We start from the raw sequence: 21,756 nt of genomic DNA, 5'->3' as shown, positions 1-21,756 counted from the left end.
CCTGGGTGCTGTCTGCCCCATGGTCCCATGGCCCTGCCTGAAGCCCCCTCCTCCAGCCCCTGCAGAGAAAACCACTATGGTCAGACTCTCTGCCCTGAGCTTTGGGCCCCCAACAGAGGCAGGGGGTGACCCTTCATCATCCCCAGCTTCAGCCTGAAGAAGCACTCTTACCTGAGCTGCTCATGTGGGCAGAGGTAAAGCCGCTGAGGGTGTTACGGCCGCTGGCATCTGAATAGTGGGGCATGGAATTGATGACCGCCTGCAGATACTTCTCTTGCTCCAGGCTGGTGGAATCAGCCTGCGAAGGGCCTGAAAGGAGAGGTCGTCCTCAGTGTTGGGGGATGCGAGGGCAGAGGTGGCCGTGGGGCCAGAAAGACGGGGAGAGAGCCAGCCATACCTGGTGCCGGGGCATTGGGAGACTTGAAGAGGCCGGACATGCCCTTCCCGTGCAGACCACCCGAGCGAAGCAGCACCGCCTTGGTGCGCGAGTTCCTCCAGCAGACAACAGGGAAGCGGTTCTGCCGGTAGCAGCGCGAGATCCGCTGAATGGTGTTGTCTTGGATGCTCTGCGGGACGATCAGCAGCCCTGGGTAACTGTGGAGAAATGCAGCAGAGGCTGCAGTCTTGGGGTGCAGGGGGCACTGGGAAATCAGCTACTGTCTCCACAGAAGCGCACAGTCAGGAGGGCAAGACCCCCCCCCCCAGAGACCAAGAAACAACCTCTGCCATGAGACATGGTCATTCTGACGCTGGCCAGCCTAGAACCCTTGAACATCCACTCCCCCTACTCCCCGGGCAGAAAGATCTTTCCACCCCAAGAGGACAGTGAGAAAAGATCCAGAGGGATGGTGTCAAACTGTGAAGGATGCAAAACCCAACCAGGACAAGGGAACCCAGCCACCAGCAGCGCCCCAATGAGATCATGGAAAGGCCGCACCACTTTCCCTGGCACCTGAAATGGATGCAGCAAAGGCCACAACCACTGCAAAACACAATTCTCAATGGGGTGCCACCAGACAGAAGGCCCTGGGCAAGGTTGTGAACACTGTCTTAGGGCTGTGGCAAGAATCACATGTGAAAGACAGGCAAGTGTCTTGGACATGTGCCCACATGCCAGAGAAAGCCCTCCAATGGCCTGGCAGAGCCAGACATCTGACCAATTGCAGTGCCCAGCTCATCTTCTGCAGAGGATGTGCCAGGTGCCAAGCTGTGAGGGAAGCCAAGATGGCGGAGGATACCCTGTCACAGGGATGCAGCTGGCACTGCAACCGAGGCTGAGGGTGGCACTATCTGCCACCCATTCCATAAAGAGACATTGAGAGTTAGGATGCCATGTTCAGAGTCCTAACTTCCCTATGTAGAGCAACAGTGGGCAAGACAGCCTCTTGACCATCTGACTTACTGCAAGGTGGCTCTTGCCCCTATACATTGAGATGGGATCAAAAAGAGCATTCAGGGCCCTGAACAAACTCCATCTGTCCATTCATTTCTGCCTTCTCCCTGCCTCCCTACAAGTGACCAGTGAAGGAAGAGCTTCTCGAGGTTAACTACAGCACTTCACCCTAAAAGAGCATCTGACATTCAGTAATGTGAGGCTGAGCTTGGCAGGGCCTCCCTCCCCACAAGGCCTGGAGTGCAGGACAGGGGTGCCAGCTTCTTTCTTGGGAGATGGGCAGCCCACAACCTCAGCCAGCTCCAGGAGGCACAGAGTACCCGCCATCTTGGCAGCTCCTTCTGCTGCCACACCCTTAACACAAAACCATGTGCCCGGGGGGGGCTCCCACTTGCCCCCCCCCCAATTTGCCGCACGTACCTCCTGCAGATGGCATACATCCGGTTGACGGTGGAGATGCGGAAGGGCTCGTTCTTGGAACGGGTCAGACTGTTGCTCAGTGTGCCCAGGCCCAGCCGCTGGTAGTCCCGGCAGCAGGCCCGCTCCACCAAGTGGCTCATGGTCATCTTTTCCGAGGGCCGGATGGTCAAAGTGGCAGGGGTCAAGGTGCTTCTGTCTACTTCTTCGGACACTGCATGTACCAGAGAGGTGTTGGGCCTAGCAGGGAAAAGCGCTGCCTGCCCACCCCACCACTGCCCAAGCACCCCTGCTCTCAGCAAGAGGACGCCCTGATGGCCATACGCCCACCTGAGATCTCATCCTCGTCCTCCGGGAAAGGCTGCTGGCTGCTGATGCCACCACGGTGCTCCCAGGGAGGCGGTGTGTACTTTTTGCGTGTGATGTACTGGCGGCCGATGGTCCTCTTGGCGTTCTTCACCAGATTCTTTGAGATGGTCCTAAAGACAGGGACAGGAGCAAAGCTCAGCTGATGGACTGGATCCTCCCAGGAACGAGGGTGGGGAGGCGAGCCTACTTGCACAGCCCACTGACCCTCAGCCAGGGAGAGCAAAGGAGAAGCAAGAAGGGCCCAGGAGGCGAAAGACTGGCCCTGCCCCGCCACATCCCTCACTGAAGCCCACCCTGCCAGAGCCAGTGATGAAGGAGAAAAGTGACCGGCGGGGGGCGGGATGGCCTGCAGGGCATGGCCACGGCAGACAATACCACCAGAAGAGATGCGCCTGGCTGGCCCTTCCCAGCAGAAATGAGCCACAAGTCCAGCCCCCCCCCCACCCCCCTGGCCCTGCAGGCTCACAGACCAGGGGAGCGGGGAGCCTCCAAGATGACCGGGGCAATTGTGGCTTCCCCTTCCTTCTGGGGGGGGGGGCTGGGCTGGAGTGGCCCAGAGGGCAGCAGAGGGCCCATAGCTCACTGGAAGTGGGTTGAGGATGGAAGGCTGCCTGGCAGGCCCTGCAAGAAGGGAGAAGTCCCAAAGGAGCACAATCCACTGCCGCAGCCAGCACTTCCCAGTGCCCATGTTAGTTAGTGGAAAGAGTCTAGCACCCCAAGGAAAGGATACTCGTTGCCATGCCCCCAAACATACCCATTCCCGGCTGGGAACTGGTCTCAAAAAAAGAAAACAAAAACAGGACAAGCAAGGGAGACTGTCAAGAGGGGCTCTGATCCACACAGGCACTCTGCCTGGGACATGGGCATTTTTGCTCTGGGGCTGACCATCACAGGGCTTAGATCCACTGCCCGGCTTCCTGGGAACCATGGTCCCCAGCCCCATATAGAGCACCCAGCTCTGGGACTCTGCCCCTACCTGAATGATGGGTTCTTCTCCTTGGGTTTGGGCTGCAGGGCTGGTTTGCTTGACAGGCCCACCATGAAAGCAAAGGTGTCGGAGATGTGCTGGGGGTAGCGCAGCTTGCTGAGATGTTTCCGGAAGGTCTCCACGCTCTCAGAGGCCACTTCCTCATCAAAGGCAATGCGCAGCAGCTGTGGGCACCAAAGGGCAGGCTCTAGTCATGGGAGAAGCTGCAGGGAGAGCCTGGCACTCCTCCCAAGGAGAAGCTCTGGCTCAGAGCACAGCACACTCCTTCCAGAAGGAGCCCCTAGGAGTCCTCCCCTCTCTGCCCCACAGACAGAGCCTCCTCACCTGGAACGTACAGGAGCGGAGCTGTAGCTGGGCACACCCCTCCTGGATGAACTGGTCCACCGGGGCCTGGGCAGTGAGCTTCTCCTCCTTGGTGAGGGACGCGACGGGGAAGGAACGGACCACCACCTGTTCCCCAACTGAGGCCGTGAGCGAGGGAGGGAGGCAGGGAAGAAATAGGCAGAGGTGGAAGAGATGGCCCTGGTCAGACCCAACACTGATGGAAAGGAAACGGCAGCATTCCTGTCCGCATGCCCATGCACAAGGGTCTGGCAATACACCCTGAAGGGAACCTGAGGTGGGGAAGAGCTAATCCCCCCTTGGCTCTTAGCGGCCAGACAGAGGCCTCCTCATTTCGCCAATGTGGACACACAGGGCACGCACTGGCGGTCCTCTCTGCCACAGAAAGCCATGTGGATACACAGGGCATGCACTGGCCGTCCTCTCTGCCACTGAGAGCCATGTGGATACACAGGGCGCGCACTGGCTGTCCTCTCTGCCACAGAGAGCCATGTGGATACACAGGGTGCGCACTGGCCGTCCTCTCTGTCACTGAGAGCCAGACCACTGCCTCTGACCAGGAAGCAACAGACACCTGGCATTTGGAAACATGCAACCTGGGCCATAAACCCTTTAGAAAACATTTCAGGGAGATGTATGCACAATAAAATAAAATGTTTAGCAAAGCTAATTTTGAAATCACTCTGCAAAATAAAAATAAAAAGGTCCTTCAGTGACCATTGAAAATGATGCTGATGCTGACTAGATCTTTTGGGGGAGAGTGCGGCTGCAGAGCACAAGAAGTGAACTAAAAGGATCCCTTCCTCCCCACCAGACGCACTCTCATGCACACCCTCCCTCTCTGGCCAACTCACTGTTTTATTTTCAGAGCCAAAGAGCCCCAAATGTTGGTATCCTTTCGCCACCCCTGTCCCTGGCATCTCCATCCCTGAGCGCCTACCTAACGGGTCCACTGGGGTTCCCTTGAAGATGATGCGGTAAGTGGTGAGGAAGATGGCACCTTCGGCCGGAAGCAGAGGGGGCCCCCCGATGTTCCCTCCGGCGCCTTCCTCCCTGCCGTCTGACATGAGGTACACGCGCAGGCCGTCCATCACGCTCTCCTCCCCCATCAGCAAACTGGGCCGCAGGAGCTTTGGCTGTAATGAACAACAGAGCCAGAGAATCAGAGAGATGGAAGATGGTAGCCCTGCCCTGACTCCACAGCTGGCTGGCTGGCTAGCTCCCATAGGAAGCAGCAGCAGCGGAGGTCCAAGGCCCAGTCTGAGAAAGTGTGTGTGCGTGCGTGCATGTGCGCACACACATCTAGCGAAGGGAGGCTAGATGCGCTCTCACTTACCTTCTCTATGGGGGGCAGCCTCTTGCTCTCCCGATGCACGGCGTCGAGGGTCTCAATGTGCATCTGGACAATGTCTAAGGAGGAGAGAGGCAGAGAGGGTCACCACCGGCCCCCAAACACCCCCAGAGCCTCCTCCTCCCTCAGCCTTCGCTCACCTGGGATCATGACATGCAAGCCCTTCAGGTGCTCGTTGGTGACGCCGCTCTCTGTGCAGACCTTGTCCACAAAGCGGTTGATGAACCGGACCACGTAGTTGGCCACGTCGGAGGTTTCGGCATCCTCAAAGCCGCTCTCCGTGTCGTAGCTGTCGGCCACGCTCCCAGCGATGCTGACCAAGAATCAGAGTTGAAAGAGATCAAAAGGGCCCTGATCCAGTCCAACCTCATTATGGCATGCAGCAACTCTTAAAGCATCCCTGACAGATGGCCACCCAGCCTCTGTTTAAAGACCTCCAAGGAAGGAGACTCCACCCAAATTTCCGATGTTCCAATGTCAAAGAGCCCTTAGTGTCAGGAGATTCCTCCTAATGTTGAGCTGGAATCTCTTTTCCCACAGCTTCCATCCATTGCTCTATATTTCCTATTTTCTGAAGCAGCAGAAAACAAGTCTGCTCCCTCCTCAACATGACACCCCTTCAAACATTTTAACAGGGCTACCATTATCTCCTTTTAACCGTCTCTTCTTCAGGCTAAACACACCCATTTCCCAAAGTCACTCCTCACAGGGCTTCATAGTTTCCAGACCCTTCACCATTTTAGTTGCCCTCATAGAATCATAGAGTTGGAAGAGACCACAAGGGCCATCCAGTCCAACCCCATTCTGCCATGCAGGAAATCACAATCAAAGCATCCCCGACAGATGGCCATCCAGCCTCTGCTTAAAGACCTCCAAAGAAGGAGACTCCACTACACTCCGAGGGAGTTTGTTCCACTGTCGGACAGCCCTTACTGTCAGGAAGTTCCTCCTAATGTTGAGGTAGAATCTCATAGAATCATAGAATGATAGAGTTGGAAGAGACCACAAGGGCCCTGATCCAGTCCAACCCCCTGCCATGCAGGAATCCAAATCAAATCATCTCCGACAGATGGCCATCTAGCCTCTGTTTAAAGACCTCCAAGGAAGGAGACTCCACTACACTCCGAGGGAGTTTGTTCCACTGTCGGACAGCCCTTACTGTCAGGAAGTTCTTCCTAATGTTGAGGTGGAATCTCTTTTCTTGTAGCTTGCATCCATTGCTCCGGGTCCTAGTCTCTGGAGCAGCAGAAAACAAGCTTGCTCCCTCCACAATATGACATCCCTTCAAATATTTGGATGCACTCCAATTTCTCAACATCCTTTTTGTTTTGCCCAGAACTGGACACAGTATTATTCCAGGTGAGGCCTGACCAAATCAGGATAGAGTGGGACTATTACTTCTCTTGATGTAGACACTATACTTTTATTAATGCAGCCTAAAATCGCATTGGCCTTGTTAGCTGCTGCATCGCACTGTTGACTCAAGTTCAACTTGTGGTCTACTTGGACTCCCAGATCCCTTTCACATAAGTATAAGTCTCCTTAAGCCAGGTGTCCCCCATCCTAGATCTATGCATTTCAGGTTTTCTACCTAAGTGCAGTACCTTACGTTTCTCTGTGTTGAATTTCATTTTGTTAGCTTTGGCCCAGCTTTCTAGTCTATTCAGGCCATTGTGAATTTTGGAAGGAAGGAAGAGGCATGGCAGCCCCATCTTCTCCCCCTCTGCCATCACGCCAGCCATGCTGAGCGACCCAATGGGCCAACCCACAGCTTGAGCCACAGCCAGTGCTGCCCAGGGGCCGGCCGGTCCAACTACCTGTTGGTGATGAAGCTGTTGCTGATGCTCTCGGCATCCCCAAGGCCAGAGCTGCGCGGAAGGCGGTTCTTGCTGGTGTCCAGGGGCAGCAGCAGGTAACTCATCCGGTTGGCATAGTGAATGGCTTGGCTGAAGACGGTGCTCTCCTCCTTCTGGATCAGCTCCCGCTGCTTCTCTGCGGCCATGGTGGGCCACAGACGGCACTGTTGGGCTGCTATCTCCAGGGCAGACCCTTCCCCTTGAGACCCCTCCTCACCCGGCTGGGCCACCTGAGGGAAGAAGCATCACCCTCTGGCTGGAGCCCTGGGGAAGCAGACCCTCCCAGATTCTGCCCAGGCTCCCTCCTGCTGTTTTGTTACCTGCTCCAGGTGGTTCTCCTCACTGCCCTCCAGGTACAGGGACCGGATGTGGCTCTGCACATCTCCATAGAACATGGCCTCCCAGAACTGGAGGTTGGTCCACACCAGGTGCTCCTGCACACAGCTGTAGGCGAACTGGGTGATCCCTGGGCTGAGTTTCTGGGAGTGGGAGGGGAGGAAATGCCCTGAGTGAAGCCCCCCACTTGCCTCCTGGAACACCAGGCCCCTGGCTCTCTCAATCTCACAGAATCATGTTTGGCCCCTTGTACCCTCCCCCAGGCTACCCTCCCCTTCTTGGCTACTTACACGGCAAAATGCTGTGACCAAGGGCAGAAGGGCAGCGGCCACGCCATGTTCGTCTGCAGCGCTGCAGTCCTGGGGGGAAGAAGGAGTCAGGGGGCAGATGGAAGCCTCTGGGGGTAGGGGACCCCATGGGAAAAGTCAGTGCCCACTCTCCCTCCCTCCTGGCCCTCGCGCACCTGCAAACAGCAATTCATCATGCGGACCACAAAGTCGAACTGCTGGTGATCCAGCATGGCTCTGTTTTGCTGGACATGGAGGTTTAGCTCCTGGGTCAGGCATTGGCGGGCCGATCGGCTCTTCATGGCGCGCAGCACTGCCGGGAGGAGCTGCAAGACATGGGCATGCCTGAGCACCTGGCCAATCTCCCGAGGGGCATGGGCACATGGAGGGTGGATGGAGGGCCCTCCCTTGAGAGGACAAGCAATACCCAAAGGACACCCTCGGCTGGTGGGTGAGGTCTCCCCAGGACCAGCTGGGCAAACGCACGGCTATGGCGGCAGCGGTGGCAAAAGGCTCAGGACAAAGGCCCTGAGGAGGGCTTCCAGCGTCCAGCCTTCTGGCCATGGGCAGAGGGCCCTTGGCCACCAATGCTTCTGGGTTCCATCCAAGGTGTCCCCACCCGCAAAGCCTTCCCCTGCCTGGGTTCCCTAGGCCTCTCTTCAGCACCCCAGTCCCCATGATGACCTCCGGTCTGCATCCCATGCCTGAGGCGACCCAAGGGGCAGCTGCCTTGGCCTCCGGTTCTGACGTGAATCCCCCTCCTTCCTTCCCTCGCCTGCCTTCCTCTGGGAGAGGTGCCCTTGTACCGGTCTTTTGGGACTTTGGGTAGTTTAATTCTGCTTTTCGTGTTACTTATTGTATGCTGCTTTCAGACATCTTAACAAATGGTTTTTAGCTGCCAAGAAACAAAGTGTCTTCAGAGTCAAACTTTACATGAGTAACTAACCCTTCCTCTTTACTCTGTAAAGGGAGAGGGTGGGGATGATGGGGCATGCCAGTGTTTTTATAATATCAAAGACTTCCAACTAGATGGGTCATGACCTTGCAAAGCCTCTGGGTAAAGGTTATGAGCCTCCAGTTTGACCGGTGGGAGGCGGGAGGGGACTGGCCCTGCCTCCCATTGGGGTCTCTTAGCCAGGAGAGGCTTCAGGGTTGGGATTGAAAGAGGGAAGAGGGAAAGAGAGAGAGAGAGAGAGAGAGAGAGAGAGAGAGAGAGTAGGATAAACAGGGGAGACTGAATGCTCCGCTCTGAGCGAGGGAAGGACTCCTGAGCAAGGCACCATCCAGGTAGATGGCTTACGTTCCTAGTTCTTTGGGAAAGGGACAGGAAAACAGGGCTGGAAACAGGGTTGGCAACAGGAGGAGTTGGAGAGCAGTTCGGTCAACCTGTTGAAGTTGTGTTTGTTTAGATTTGTTAAAACCTTTTTGGACAACTGGGAGGAAAGTAATTGGAAAACCTGTGTTTTAAACCATGCAAACTTTCTTTTAACTACAGCTACCTTTTACAATACAATTTTCCTCTTTTGTTAAAATAAAAGATTTCGCTTTTTAGAGGCCTGGTCGGTTGTGAAAGGGAGCGTGAAGGGGAAGCTCCATGACCAGGACGGTCAGTAAGTCTGTGCTCCCAATAGCCATAAGAGAGAGGCGAAGGGGCTTCAGGGACTTTAGAGTGACTAGAATCATAGAAACAGATCCAGTCCAAACCCATCCTGCCATGCAGGAACTCACAATCAAGGCACCCCCAAGAGATGGCCACCCAGCCTCTGTTTAAAACCAGCCTCCAAAGGCTCAGGAAACCATGAAGTCCTATGAGGAAAGACTTGGGAGCTGGGGATGTTTAGCCTGGAGAAGATGGTTAAGAAGTGATAGGAGAGCCCTCTTTAAGTATTTGAAGGGATGCCATATTGAGGATGGAGCAAGCCTGTTTTCTGCTACTTCAGAAAATAGGAAATATAGAGCAATGGAGTCATGCTCCAGGAAAAAAGATTCCACCTCAATATTAGGAGGAATTTCCTGAGAGTAAGGGCTGCTCAACATAGGAAAACACTCCCTCAATGGAGATTTTGGTGGCGTCACCTTCCTTGGAGGCTGTCTTTAAGCAGAAGCTGGATGGCCATCTGTCACAGGAGAAGCTTTGATGGAGAGTTCCTCCATGGCAAAAGAAGGGGGTTGGACTGGATCAGGGCCTTTCTTGGGGTCTCTTCCAACTTTATGATTCTATGCATGAGATTCCACCACTTTCCAGCAGCGTCTTCCATTGTCCAATCAGGAAGTTCTTTCTAATATTGAGTTGGCATCTCTTTTCTTCTACTTTGAACCCATTGTTCCAGGTCCTACTCTCTGGAGCTTCAGAAAACCATCTTACTCCATCCCAAATATGACATCCCTTCAAACACTTAAGCAAGGCTATTATATCACCTCTTAACCTTCTTTTATCCAGGCTGATTAATTATCCACAGAAGGTCTTGGCAGCAGCGAAAATGTGTCACAGGGAAGAGAGAGTATTTTCACCACAGAATGTCTATTAAAATATCAAATGCAACACACACTCCAAAAACGGAGCCCTAGGAATCCTTTGAGGAAAGGCTTTCCCCAACAGCTCAGGTGAGATCTCCCCAGTGCTCCACTCAGAAATGGGGCTGAAGGGTCCTTGGGGTCCTACCCTTTTGGCCTCCAGCATCTTGCTCTCAAAGACGTAGGCAATGCAGTTTCGGACTACCTCCAGCCGGCGGGCGCTGTTGGCCAGCACAAGGCCACTGCGTTCCATGAGAGTACCTGGAGGGAGAGGGAAATGGGGTCCCCATCAGAGCAGGCATGCAGGCAGGCCCACGGGCATCACTTTTTGCTCCCTAGTCCAGCTCAGGCCGCGGCCCCAGATGGGTCACGATGTGCCAGCGCTGCGGCTCAAGTGGGCTGCTCTCCACGGAAAAGAGAAGCTGCTCGCTTGGCTCTGCCTCTGAAAGGCTGCAAGAGGGCACTGGAGAGGGGCCACCACCAGTGCGCCCCACAGCCCCCACATGGTCCATCCCTCAAAGCCAGTGGGCCCCACATGCAAGGAATTCCCTCGGGGCGGAAGAACCCACCCCAAGCCCCAGGGAAGAAGACCTGGAAATGCTGCCAGAGGGACACTGAGCAAAGCTGCCTCCAGCGAAGTGACTGACAGGAGCAGCCATCCAGGTGTGTGCCACTTACCCAAGGGAGGCCCAGACGGCACCATGCACTTCTTCTCTGCCTTGACCACAGGGGGAGCTGTCTGCAGTTTAGCTGTGGCCTGGTCCACAATCCACTGGACAGTTCCCTCGTCCAGGCGGGGGAAAGGCCTCTGGTGGAGGCGCAGATGGGAGCCTTCCGTGGGCTTCTGCACCTTGTGCATTGTCACAGCTGGGTACGGGTTCTCCTGCAGTGGCAAACCAGACCCACAGGGCTGGGAGGGAACCGGCACCAGCAAACACGGCGCCCTGGGAGGTGGCTTTTGGAGCCACTAAGAAGAGAATGTCAGCCAGCTTCTCCCCACATCCCACTGGGACCTGCTTCCCTGCAATTCACACCCCTGGTTCTGGTTTTAGTCTGGGCCTCAGCAGAGCCACTTGAAAGCACCACTTGACCCAGTCAGTGCTGGCCACCCTCCTGCCTGCCAAGACCCTCCTTATGATGCTTCTTGGGCTGCCTTGCCACACAGGGCAGTGGCCAGCCATTCTTGCTCCCGGCGCTGATCCCACCCATGACTGCCTTTGTCTTCTCTGCAACTGCATCATGGCACTGGCTCAGCCAAGTCTGTGCTGCATGCTTCATGTGTCAGCTGCCAAGACAGGCCCCTCTACCCTCTTCTGCTTGTGGCCTTAAGCGCAAGACTTTATACCAGCGATTTCAAAACTATCCCCATTCAGTCATTTTGGACTTCACTCCCAGAGGAGCCCAATCTCCACTTCAAGGGCAGGAAGGGGTCCCAGGTCACCCGCCAACTTGCCCCTCCTGGCTCACTCTGCCATGAAGCAGAGCTGGAGCCAGAACACAGATCTGGGGAAGGAGACAGAGGTGAAGGGTCAGTCTGGCAGGGGCACGCATGCGTGCGCACCTGTACGTACATTCTTGTACAGCTGCTCGGCCAGTTCCTTGATGTGGCGCAGAACACGGAGCTTGCTTCCTTCATCGGCCTGCATCCGCTGGGCTTCGTTGGCCACCAGCTAAGGAAGGGCAGGAAGGAGAGGGAAGCAGTGAGTGGTCCAGCCTAAGGCCCGGTGCCCCGCATGTGGCCACAGCCTGACCACCTCTCACCTCGTCAAATACGTCCGTGTCCCGGTACGGCGGTCCCCGCTCCGTCACAAAGCCCGCAAACGCCATGCCCTCCAGCACCCTGGGAAGGAAGTCATCCTCCACCAGCCCCCGCTGCCCCAGGAAGGCGGCCTGGACCCAGAAAGAGGAGACCCCTGTCAGCAAGCCCTCCTGCCCTCCAGAACCGCCTGTGCAAAGGCCTGAGAGGGAGAGGCTGGCGGCCGCCTTTGGCCTCCGGGGCTGGGCCCACTTCCCAGCACAAGTTCAATCTGTATCCACATCAGTTTGCAAATGTATTTAAGGCACCCATAAACATAGACATTTTCCTTCACCATCTTCCCCGACGTGTCTTTTACAAACAGTTTATTTTCATATACTATATGGCTGCTTGTGTGCTTCTGTGTATGTCGCTCTGCCCAGGGAATTTAGTCAGTTGTTGTTAACTGCCCTCGAGTCAAGCTGGACTCATGGCTCCCTTGTGGATGAGCCATCTGTAAGCCCCTGTCCTCCAATGCTCTGCCTGCGAACTCCTGCAAACTCACACCTGGGACCTCCTTAATGGGGCCCTTCCTCTCTTTCTGCTTCCCTCCACCATACCTAGCATTGTTGTTTTTCTTTCTCATGACGTGGTAAAGATAAACAGCCTCAGTTTAGTCATCTTGGCTTCCAGGAAGATTCCTGGCTTGATCTGTTGGTGTCTTTGTCTTTTTGGCCATCTGCGGGATCCTCAGCTCTCTTCTCCAGCCCCACATAATCTGTCTTGTTTCTTAATTGTCCAGCTCTCCCATCCATCCAGGGTCATTGGGAAGATTCTAACTTTCGTCTTCAGTGGTATATCTTTACATTTTAGAAACTTTTCTAGTCTTTCCATAGCCACCCATTCTCCCCATTCTTAATCTTCTTCTGATCTCCTGACTGCAATCTCCATTTCTATCAATGTTTAATCCCAGGTATGGGAACTCTTTTACTACCTCTAAAGTACTACTACTACGACTACTACTATTATAGAACTACCCCACAAGAATTGGGGGTTAGGTGAAACCTGAAGAATCGCTCACTTTTAATGTACATATTAATTTGGGAATAAAAAATTAAAACTGTCTTGTACTGAACTGAGACCCCAACAAATCCTACTTCCTCTCCAGTGGAGTTAAGTCATCAAATCATTTGTTCAATTGTTCATTAACCAGATCTCCGTAACCAGAATTCCCCCTAACTCACTAGGGTTCCCCTATGAACCCCAAAGTGTAAAAACGCTTTAATGAATAAGATGTTTCGAACAGATGAATGAGTGAGGTGCCAGAGGAGAAAATGGGCCCCTGCCATCCCCTCTCAGGTTTGGTTCCAGGACCCCCATGGACAGTAAATCTGTGGATGTTCAAGCGTCATTAAATACAAAAGCATAGTAAAATGGCGTCCCTTGTATAAAATACTACAATTAAAGTTTACTCTGTGAAATGTATATATTTTAAAAATATTTTCAAGCCATGGATGCCTGAATTCTTGGATAAATAACCCATAGTTACAGAGGACTGACTGTAGTGTTCCTCTGTTCAAACAAGAAGATTACCTTGACCTCAATACCAGGGAAAATATTACAAGGGATGATACAGACGTCTGCCGGCAGTTATCTTAATGACAACGCAGGGATCAGGAGGAGCCAGCCTGGGTTTGCCAAGAACAAATCCTGCCAAACTGACCCTGTGTCTTTTCTTTCCAGTCTGGACACTAGTTTAGTGGGAATGTTGTGGATGTGATTTATCTGGATGTAAGCAAAGCATATGATAGGTTCTCCACAACAGTTTGATTAGCCAGTTGACTAAAGATGGAACAAATGGACATAGCATCAGATGGCTCCCCAATTGGCTGGAAAACCGTGATCAGAGACTTGTCATCTGTGGCTGTGAATCAAACTGGAAAGAGGCCACAAGAGGAATGCTGCTGCGTTCTGTCTTGAGGCCCATGCTCCCCAATATTTTCATCAATAACTTGCATGATGGGGAGGAAGGAACACAGTGGAAAACACAAACAAAATTCAAAAGGCCCTTGGTAAACTAGAATGCTGGACTGAAAGTAATAACATGAAATCCCATAGGCAAATGCAAAATTCCACTTTAGGCTACAAAGACCTAATGTGAGTTTGATCCCAGGCAGGGCTCCAAGGTTGACTCATCCTTTCAGAGGTAGGTAAAATGCGTACCCAGTTTGTTAACCATTGCTGAGTTCACTGATAAGCGGGACAGAAATGTAACTGCTATTGCTGTATGTGAAAAGCGTTTGGGGATTATTGTTGATTGTAAGTGGAACTCCCGTTGCCGCCGCTTACCTGCCAGCTTCCCATACATTCAGCGCCTTACCTTATGGAAGCGGATGACGGGCTCTGGATGAATGCGAATGATGTGGAGGCACCAGCGGTAGCCGCGAAGCAACTGGGCAAACAAGCGCAGGAAGACTGCGCGGATTTCCTTGTCCTGCAGCCAGAGGGAAGGAGGGAGGGAGAGAGGGAGGGAGGGTCAGGCAGTGGCAGCTGGCCGAAGGTGCTGGAGCCGCAGGCAATGGGCTCCGGAGCACCAGCCACACGGCCCCTGCAGCAAAGCCCCCTGCCGTGCCAGCATGCCCTCTCCGCCTGCGCCAACCCAGACAGGAAGCCACCTGGGCCTCCTTCTCCCAAGAACAGACTCCTTCTCTTCCTGCCTCAAGGGAACTGGCTCCTCTCCCTCCATTGGGGCCTTTGCAGCCAGACCCACAATTTCCCCAGCAATGACAAAGTTCCCTGCAAACATTAGTGTGGGCTGTCTTAAGTTGACAAGCCTTGTTGTGGAGTGTGAGAAAATTCTGTATTTGCTCCCTCCAAGCCAGGACCCAGTCAGCCACTAGACTGCCTTTCTGCTGCCATTCCTGGAAGGGGAGACTACCACGAACGTCTGGGTGCTCTCTGTCAGCTTCTTCCTGTCCAGCCCTTGGGACGCAGGACACTCACAGCATCTTAAGGGAGAGACTTGGTCAAAATGGATGAAGCCAGGCAACTTACCTGCATCTTGAGGGAGGAAGCGGAGATGGTGGACGGGGGGAAGGCGAGGTCTGCAATCTCCAGTCCTGGGTCCAGGACCTACAAAAGCAAAGATGAAGCCCAGAGGCCACTCAGTGCCACCTCCCAAATGGACCCCAGCAAGCTCCAGGCCAAGTGGCTTATCCTGAAAGAAATGTGTCTGGGCTGCAGAAAGAAATGTAAATGCACAGACAACTAATAGGGGGCTGCCCTGGAGCCTGACAGAGATGGGGGGAGCAAGGGGCGGCTGATGTCACGGAACACCCCTCCCCAGAAGCTGAAAGCAACAGGTGCTCCAAAAGATGAGCCATCAGTCGCAGAGGGTGAACTGAGCCACTCTCTGGGGGCTTCTGATTTATGCCTGCAATGGCCATGTGCCTCTCGGGATCTTCTGAGCAGAACACTGCTTTGTGCCAAGAGCTGTTGTGTCCCAGGAGTCTGTCCTCCTCCCCATGTGTCCCTAAGAGACCAAACAAGCTGCTTCTTGGAATCTGCCCAGTTTCCCCAAAATGTCAAGGGGACAGTGGAAGGGGGATCACAGTGTTTGCACTGGGGCTCTCTTATCTGTCACATGCTTTGGTCTGAATTCACTCTGTTTAAAAGTGCTGTTATCTCACTTTCCCATCCAACAAGATTCGTAAGACTCACAGTTTAACAACACAATTGTAAACACAATAAAGCTACAAAGCCCCTTGGCATGTGCTGGGAACCACGGGTATCTCCTTCCTGTCCCAACCACCTTTGTTTGGCCCTACTTCCGAGAGTGTGCCTCCTGAGAGGCCATGATCCCCCCCCCCCCGATCAAACCCCACCGGCTCTCCTCCTCTCCCTGTCCATCCATCGTCCTCCCCTCCTTGATCACTTATGGGGGTCTGAGGAGGAACGGGAGGGATGGGCCGTGCCTTCCATTCGCCCAATGCCCACCCACAGCCCAGCTTCCAGCCAGGGCAGCTCACCATCTGAAAGGGTATAGAAAGCAGGCATAGGAAGCACCCAAGGGGCCAAGAGGGACTCACCATGGAGAGGGCTTCACGCGTCTGATGCAGAAGGGGCTCGGGCAGCAAAGAAATGTGAATGCATTCGGGAACAGTGACCGTCCCACCGTCCAGGTCGGCTATAATCACGTCCAGCTAGAAAGACCAAGGCAGCCGTCGCAGACCCCCAAGGAGGGAAGAGCATCAGCTCATTGCTCAGCTGGCGGCACACCCTCTCTGTCTCTCTTGGGGGTGGGCAGGGGGAGAGTGAGGAGAGGGGCCCAAGCGGGCCCTCTCCAGCACAGGGTTCTGGGCCTGAGCAGAGGCCTCTGCCAGGAGCCCCAAAGAACCGAGGCCAGGCATGAGGTTCCTGACTGCAAGCTCTTTTGAGAGGGATCTGACACCACAAAAAACACGGAGCCTCCCCGCTTCCCATGGGGCTAGCAGCCATGGACAGCCTTGTGTACAGTGAGTCTGCCAACCCCCTTTCAAAGCCACTCAAGACGGCACCCAGCACCACTTATGGCAGCAACCACTTTCTGTGCTTAGCTATGGTTGTTGAGCAGAAATCCTTCTCTTTCTCTGTCTCAAATTCCCCTCCATGCAGCCTCACTGGCTGATGCCACTGAGTTCCAGCAGTATCAGGGAAGAAGAAAAATCTTCTTATGCACTTCTTCCACACCTCTCATCAATAATGATAATAAAAGGGAACATGTCTGCCTATCTCCAGAACAATGAAACCTAGATGCCTGAAGCCTTGCACACATGCACCACAGTAGGAGGGTCCTTAGAGTGTAGTATTCTTGGGCGCTTATTTGGTTGATGTAAATGTCACTGTGTGTTAGAAGCCTGAAGTGCCACCTTCGGCCAGCAGACAGCAGAACACTCTAAGGAGCAGATAGGTTTGCCATCAGCCCAGTCTGAGGCCGAGGGAGTTTCTGGGCCACTCCCTTCTCCCAGGGCAGCACCCTCCCATGGGGATGGAGGGGGCATCAACTGCGCCATTGCAACGGAGGCCCCAGGCCTCATTCAAAAAGGTAGGAGCAATGCATCCCTCTCTAGCAGCTGCAGAACTGCTCAAAGTCTCCAAAGTAGAAGATCAGCTCCTTCAGTCTTTCCCCATATGTTTTCTTGCCCTTCTCTGAACCTGCTCCAACTTGCCTATATCCTTCTTAAAACAAGACAGCCAAACCTGAACACAGTATTCCAGATGAGGCCTGAGCAGTGTAGCAATATAGCAAAACTCCAATTGGAAACTATGCTTCTACTAATGCCGGCTAAAATAGCATTCACCCTGTTTGCTACAGCAGCACATGCAGGCTTATATCCAATTTATGATCAACGATAATCCTAAGGTGCTTTTCACAGCTAGTACTGCTGAGCCATGAAGTACCCATCCTATACCTGGTGCAGTCCATATCAGTCTAGTGCAATGGTTTCCAAACTTTGATCATCCAGGTGTTTTGGACTTCAGTTCTCAGAACCCCAGCCAGTTTAGCCAACAGCCAGCAATTCTGGGAGTCTAAAATATCTGGAGGATTGAGTCTAGTGCCAAAGTTGACCTCATGGGATGGGATGGGATGGGTGAGGAAAAGAGCCTGTCCTAAAAAGGCAGGGCAAGGTTCCTCAACGGCCACCTGGAGCTGCCTCCAAGCTGGCCGGATGCTCGCCTGGCCCCTTCCCCTCTCAAAGGACCATAGTCCCACCTAACCCTCCAGGGCTCTGGACTCACCAGCTCCTGCGTCTCTGGCTGGAAGGCAGAACTGACGCCAATGATGAAAGGGGTCGGCGTGCTGAGGACTTCTAAAAGCTGGGCTGGGAGGATGGGCACGTAGGTGAAGCTGAAACCAAGAAAGAGCGGCCATACAGACCTCCTGAGGAGAGACCCTCTTCCTCTGTCCTACTCAGGACTTGGAAGCCATGCACTAAAAGGCAACAGGCTACTTGCAATTAGCTCCTTTCCATAGTAATAACCACCCAGTGATGTTTCTTTTGTGGTTGTTCTTTCCCCCTTAAGAGGTCTGGGTTTCTGGTGTTGATCTCTGGTGGGTGACCTCCTCCTTCTGAAAAGTGACTGGCTTCATTTGTCTTTCTTAAGCCAAAATTTCCTTTTCACCTTTTTTTCTTTCCTGGAGCAATGCAGGGTTAAGGGGCTTTAACGCTACAGCTCTGGGGTTGTACATTAGGAGCCCTGGGAGCATGGCAGCCTTTCAGAAACACTTTCAGAAAGGCAGAAGTGTCTCACAAAGATTGGATTTTGGGGGATGTAGGGAGGGAACTTGGTTTAAGGAAAAGGAAGAAGGGAACCCAAAGGGTGTTCAGCACTGGCTCCTCTTCATCCTGGAGAGAAGTGACCAGAAGGGTGCCAAAAGATCCTGTCCTGGGCCTAGTGCTATTCAACATCTTTATCAATGACTTGGACGAAATAATAGAGAGTATTCAAGAAGACCCGAATAGATTAGAAAGCTGGGCCAAAACTGACAAGATGAATTTCAACACCAAGAAATTTAAGCACTGCACTTAAGGTGGAAAAATGAAAGGCATAGACATAGGATCATGGGGGACACCTGGATGATCGAGAGACTTTTACGTATGAAAGGGATCTGGGAGTCCAAGTAGACCACAAGTTGAACATGAGTCAACAGTGCGATATGGCAGCTAAAAAGGGCAATGCAATATTAGGCTGCATTAATAGAAGTCTAGTGTCTAGATCAGGGGAAGTAGCAGTCCCACTCTATTCTGGTTTGGCCAGGCCCCATCTGGAATAACCCTGTGTCCAGTGCTGGTCACCACAAAAAGGATGTTGACAAATTGGAATGTGACCAGAGAAGGACAATGAAAATGGTGCAGGGTCTAGAAACCACGCCCTAAGAGGAATGGTTTAGGGATGTTTAGTCTGGGGACAAGAAGGTTACAAAGAGATATGACAGCCTAGTTTAAGTATCTGAAGGGGTCTCATATTGAGGGAGCAAGCTTGTTTTCTGCTGCTCCAGAGAATAGGACCCAATGGAGCAATGGATGCAAGCTGCAGGAAAAGAGATTCCAGCTCAGCATTAGGAGGAACTTCCTGACAGTAAAGAGGTGTTCGACTGTGGGAGTGGTTGAGTCTCCTTCCTTGGAGGTCTTTATACGGAGGATGGATGGCCATCTATCAGGGGTGCTTTGACTGTGAGTTCCTGCATAGCAGAAAGGGGTTAGACTGGATGGTCCTTATGGTCTCTTCCAATTCTATGATTCTATGAACGCAGGTCAGTTTTCAGCAGGAGGAATGGTTACAGACTCCCTTCAGGTTTGGCGGGGAATCCTTCAAGGAGAGCCCTTCCTAACTCTGGAAATGAGACGGGCAAGGGAGCCATTTGCCTCAGAGGTTGAGTGGAAGGAGCTCCATCCACAGGCCCAGCAGCACTGCTGAGAGCGACCTGCCAGGTACCTGGATCACAAGCCAAGATAGTCATGGTTTTCCTCTTAGTCGCAGCACAAGCAGAGGCAGACCTGCAGCCCCTTGGATTCCCTCTCCTCACCTGTACTTCAAGGGGAACATGAGGGCAAGCAAGGCCCGGCAGGCGTCGGTCAACCTCTGGTAGCTGCTGGACAGAAAGAGGATCTTGTGCTCCGTGAGGGCCGCACAAAAGAGGCACAGCACATTGGTGATTCCTGGGGAGAGAGCAAGAGGGACAGCGGTAACCCCTCTCTAGCCATCACAGCCAAACGGCCACCCGTCCCACCCCAAGGGCCCTGGCCCAAGTGGTCTCACCAAGCTGTCGGAAGAGAAGGGCCACGCTGCAGTTGCTGACAGGAAGAGAGTCGTTGATGGGCGTCTGGATCACCTGCCTGTCGCCTGCCCCCAGAGAGATGGTCCTCTGCAAGAGAGAAGCCACAAGCCCCATTGCTGGGATTCAGTGGAGGGAAGCCAGGGCACAGGTCTGGAGCCAGCTTCTAGGAAACAAGGCCCACCTCCCTTGCCTCGCCAACTGGACCTCAGAAGCAGAGGCAAAGGATGCGCATTTTGCCCCGTTGGCTGCGCACAGGGAAGGTGCCCTGCTTCCTGCTGAAGGACTTTTGCCTGACCAATGGCGCACTTGGATGGAGGGGGAGGAGGAAGGGAGTCTCACAGATGGACGGACGGATGGTCGGCTCACAAGAGTCTCTGGCTGCTTCTGGATTTTATTTGCCCCAGCCAATTTTGTTTTTTTTTAAAAAGTTCACATGTGAAGCAGCCTCTGTCGCCCAGATTAGAAGCAGCAGGTGCTAGGCTGACAGAGAGAAGGGCCAGCGCTTGCATGTGGGTTCCCCCGCCCCAGACACAGGAAATACACCCATACGCAAAACTCCCTCCCTCTTCATTGCTTTCCTTCCCTCTCTGGCCACAAAACACACACACACACAGCCACACTAAGGGGGAATAGGCATCTGCACACAGGTCACTCTTGGGAGGGTAAGACAGGCGGAAGCCTCTTGAGCCCCCCAAAGCCTCCTCCGCCTCGCTGCCCCACAGAGGAGGAGGCAGCCCCCAGGAGAGAAAAGGTGTGCGTACCGCTCCTCCTTCGTCCTCCGTGTCAGGCTGAGATAGAGACAGACAGAAACAGCACAGTCAATTAGAAACACAGCGCAACCCAGGCAGAGGGCTGAGCAAGAGGCAGAGCCAAGCGCATGGAGCAGGGCCCAAAAAGCCAACAGCACGAGGCGGAGGCAGGAGCAGGCATGCAGGCCTTGACACAGTGTAGGAGAACAAGCACAAAGGGACGGACGGAGGGACAGAGGGCCTGCTGGCCAGTCACTGCACACACAGGACACAGAAACAGGATGTCTCCAGCTTTGCACCAACTCCCTCCCTGCAGATAGACAGGCAGACAGACATGAGGGTCCTTCTGGATCCCTCCCAGGAGGATGCTCTGGGGCAGGAGGGAAAGAGCTGAGGAGAGAGTGGGCAAGCAGGCCAGCTGGCATGGCCACGAGTTTCCACCACTGTGCCACGCAGCAACACACAAACAAGGCCACCAGGCACCCTTTGGCGGAGGCATGGATTCAAAATTGGGGGTAGCAGCGGCAGCAGAGAGAAGAGGGCCAGCTGCAGCCCGGACAGGACCACCCCACAACAGGGACTACTGCCAAGGACAGAGGATGGAGAAGCAATCTGGCAGCCATCTTCCGCCACCTCCTACCCTCACATCCCTTACCGAGTTCAAGCTGCTGGTGATGCCGAGGGTGCATTACAGAGGGAAAAGAGGGGTGTCCTGACCCCTGCACCCCTCAGCAATCCTGCCCTTGGCGTGGGGATGCCAATGCTGGGGGCCCATATGGAAGCAGGAACCCACCTGGGAGCCCCCCGTGATGGGGATGCTGCAGGTCAGGAGGTTCCCGATGACCGTCTCCAAGGAGGTGCTCAGTCCGTCCACGTAGATGGTGTAAATCAGGCCAAGGCAGTTCTGGAGTGAAAGGGGGGGGGGGGAATGGGAGATGCTGTTATTCTCTGCTGTTCCCAGGGGTACAGGGGTCCCAGAAGCAGGTGCCGCCATCGCTGCTTCCACAACAACCGCAGAGCTCCTAGCAGGGATTTGACTGTCAGGAATCAGGACTCCCCGACCGAGGGCCTGAGCCACTGCTGGGGTGCAGGGGAGGGGAAGGCCAGGTAGGAGCCCCAGGAGCCCCCAGGGGATACTGCCAGGGACAGCGGCCTATGACAGGCAGGAAAGGGGTGAGTGGCCTCTCCCTCCTGTGGCTCTCAATGCATTCAAGCATTCAGGTTCAGTCTGCTGGGAAGGACAGACTGCCAGTAGAGTTCCTGGGACCAGTCAGTGCCGGCCGCCTCAAGCAGCCCCCCACAGAGGACCCAGACTGCTACCCAGGCTGCCCCAATCACATGCAGGCGAGTGGGTAGCTCCACATTGTAGGGCTAGGACCAACCTCAGGGGCTGCGGGAGTAGGTGGGGGAGCCACCCCTTTTCGACTCCTGGGTTACCATCCCAAAGGGAAAAGCCTGTGCAGAGCTGCATTTAGGAACCGGGTGGCAAAGGTCTGCCTCAAAAACATGGATGGCTAAAGGACAGGGCCTCCCCTGCAATGGCTCTCCGTGTCATGGACGGAGGTGCCTAGCGACGTTTGCACAACTGGGGCATGGCTTG

The 21,756-nt window shown here is 54.1% G+C and overlaps 1 protein-coding gene across 13 annotated transcripts in view; it reads right to left on the bottom strand.

The window, feature by feature from the left end:
* LOC149274971 (myotubularin-related protein 5-like) overlaps positions 1–21,756 on the bottom strand; it is a 42,977-nt gene that overhangs the window by 6,272 nt on the left and 14,949 nt on the right. For 6 of the 13 annotated variants that reach the window (XM_089505025.1, XM_089505029.1, XM_089505031.1 and 3 more), the window contains exons 5-29: positions 20,950–21,060; positions 20,169–20,195; positions 19,389–19,494; positions 19,156–19,288; positions 17,367–17,475; positions 15,677–15,790; positions 14,643–14,720; positions 13,969–14,082; positions 11,615–11,743; positions 11,425–11,523; positions 10,532–10,736; positions 10,002–10,114; positions 7,516–7,665; positions 7,343–7,411; positions 7,037–7,195; positions 6,678–6,946; positions 5,001–5,173; positions 4,846–4,919; positions 4,450–4,645; positions 3,492–3,628; positions 3,156–3,331; positions 2,141–2,289; positions 1,814–2,024; positions 398–594; positions 172–309 (exon numbers count right to left, since the gene is read on the bottom strand). In XM_089505025.1, the coding sequence (XP_089361151.1) occupies positions 172–309; positions 398–594; positions 1,814–2,024; positions 2,141–2,289; positions 3,156–3,331; positions 3,492–3,628; positions 4,450–4,645; positions 4,846–4,919; positions 5,001–5,173; positions 6,678–6,946; positions 7,037–7,195; positions 7,343–7,411; positions 7,516–7,665; positions 10,002–10,114; positions 10,532–10,736; positions 11,425–11,523; positions 11,615–11,743; positions 13,969–14,082; positions 14,643–14,720; positions 15,677–15,790; positions 17,367–17,475; positions 19,156–19,288; positions 19,389–19,494; positions 20,169–20,195; positions 20,950–21,060 (3,436 nt within the window). The remainder of the gene's footprint in view (positions 1–171; positions 310–397; positions 595–1,813; positions 2,025–2,140; positions 2,290–3,155; positions 3,332–3,491; positions 3,629–4,449; positions 4,646–4,845; positions 4,920–5,000; positions 5,174–6,677; positions 6,947–7,036; positions 7,196–7,342; positions 7,412–7,515; positions 7,666–10,001; positions 10,115–10,531; positions 10,737–11,424; positions 11,524–11,614; positions 11,744–13,968; positions 14,083–14,642; positions 14,721–15,676; positions 15,791–17,366; positions 17,476–19,155; positions 19,289–19,388; positions 19,495–20,168; positions 20,196–20,949; positions 21,061–21,756) is intronic. The other 7 variants (XM_089505027.1, XM_089505038.1, XM_089505035.1 and 4 more) reach the window with 4 other exon arrangements.

The sequence above is a fragment of the Sceloporus occidentalis genome, unplaced genomic scaffold (genome assembly GCF_023333645.1).
Source record: "Sceloporus occidentalis isolate IW3139 unplaced genomic scaffold, rSceOcc1.0.p SCAF_307, whole genome shotgun sequence".
Lineage (NCBI taxonomy): Eukaryota > Metazoa > Chordata > Lepidosauria > Squamata > Phrynosomatidae > Sceloporus > Sceloporus occidentalis.
The sequence above is the reverse complement of the archived record's forward strand: the minus strand, read 5'-3'. Positions and strand labels throughout refer to the sequence as shown.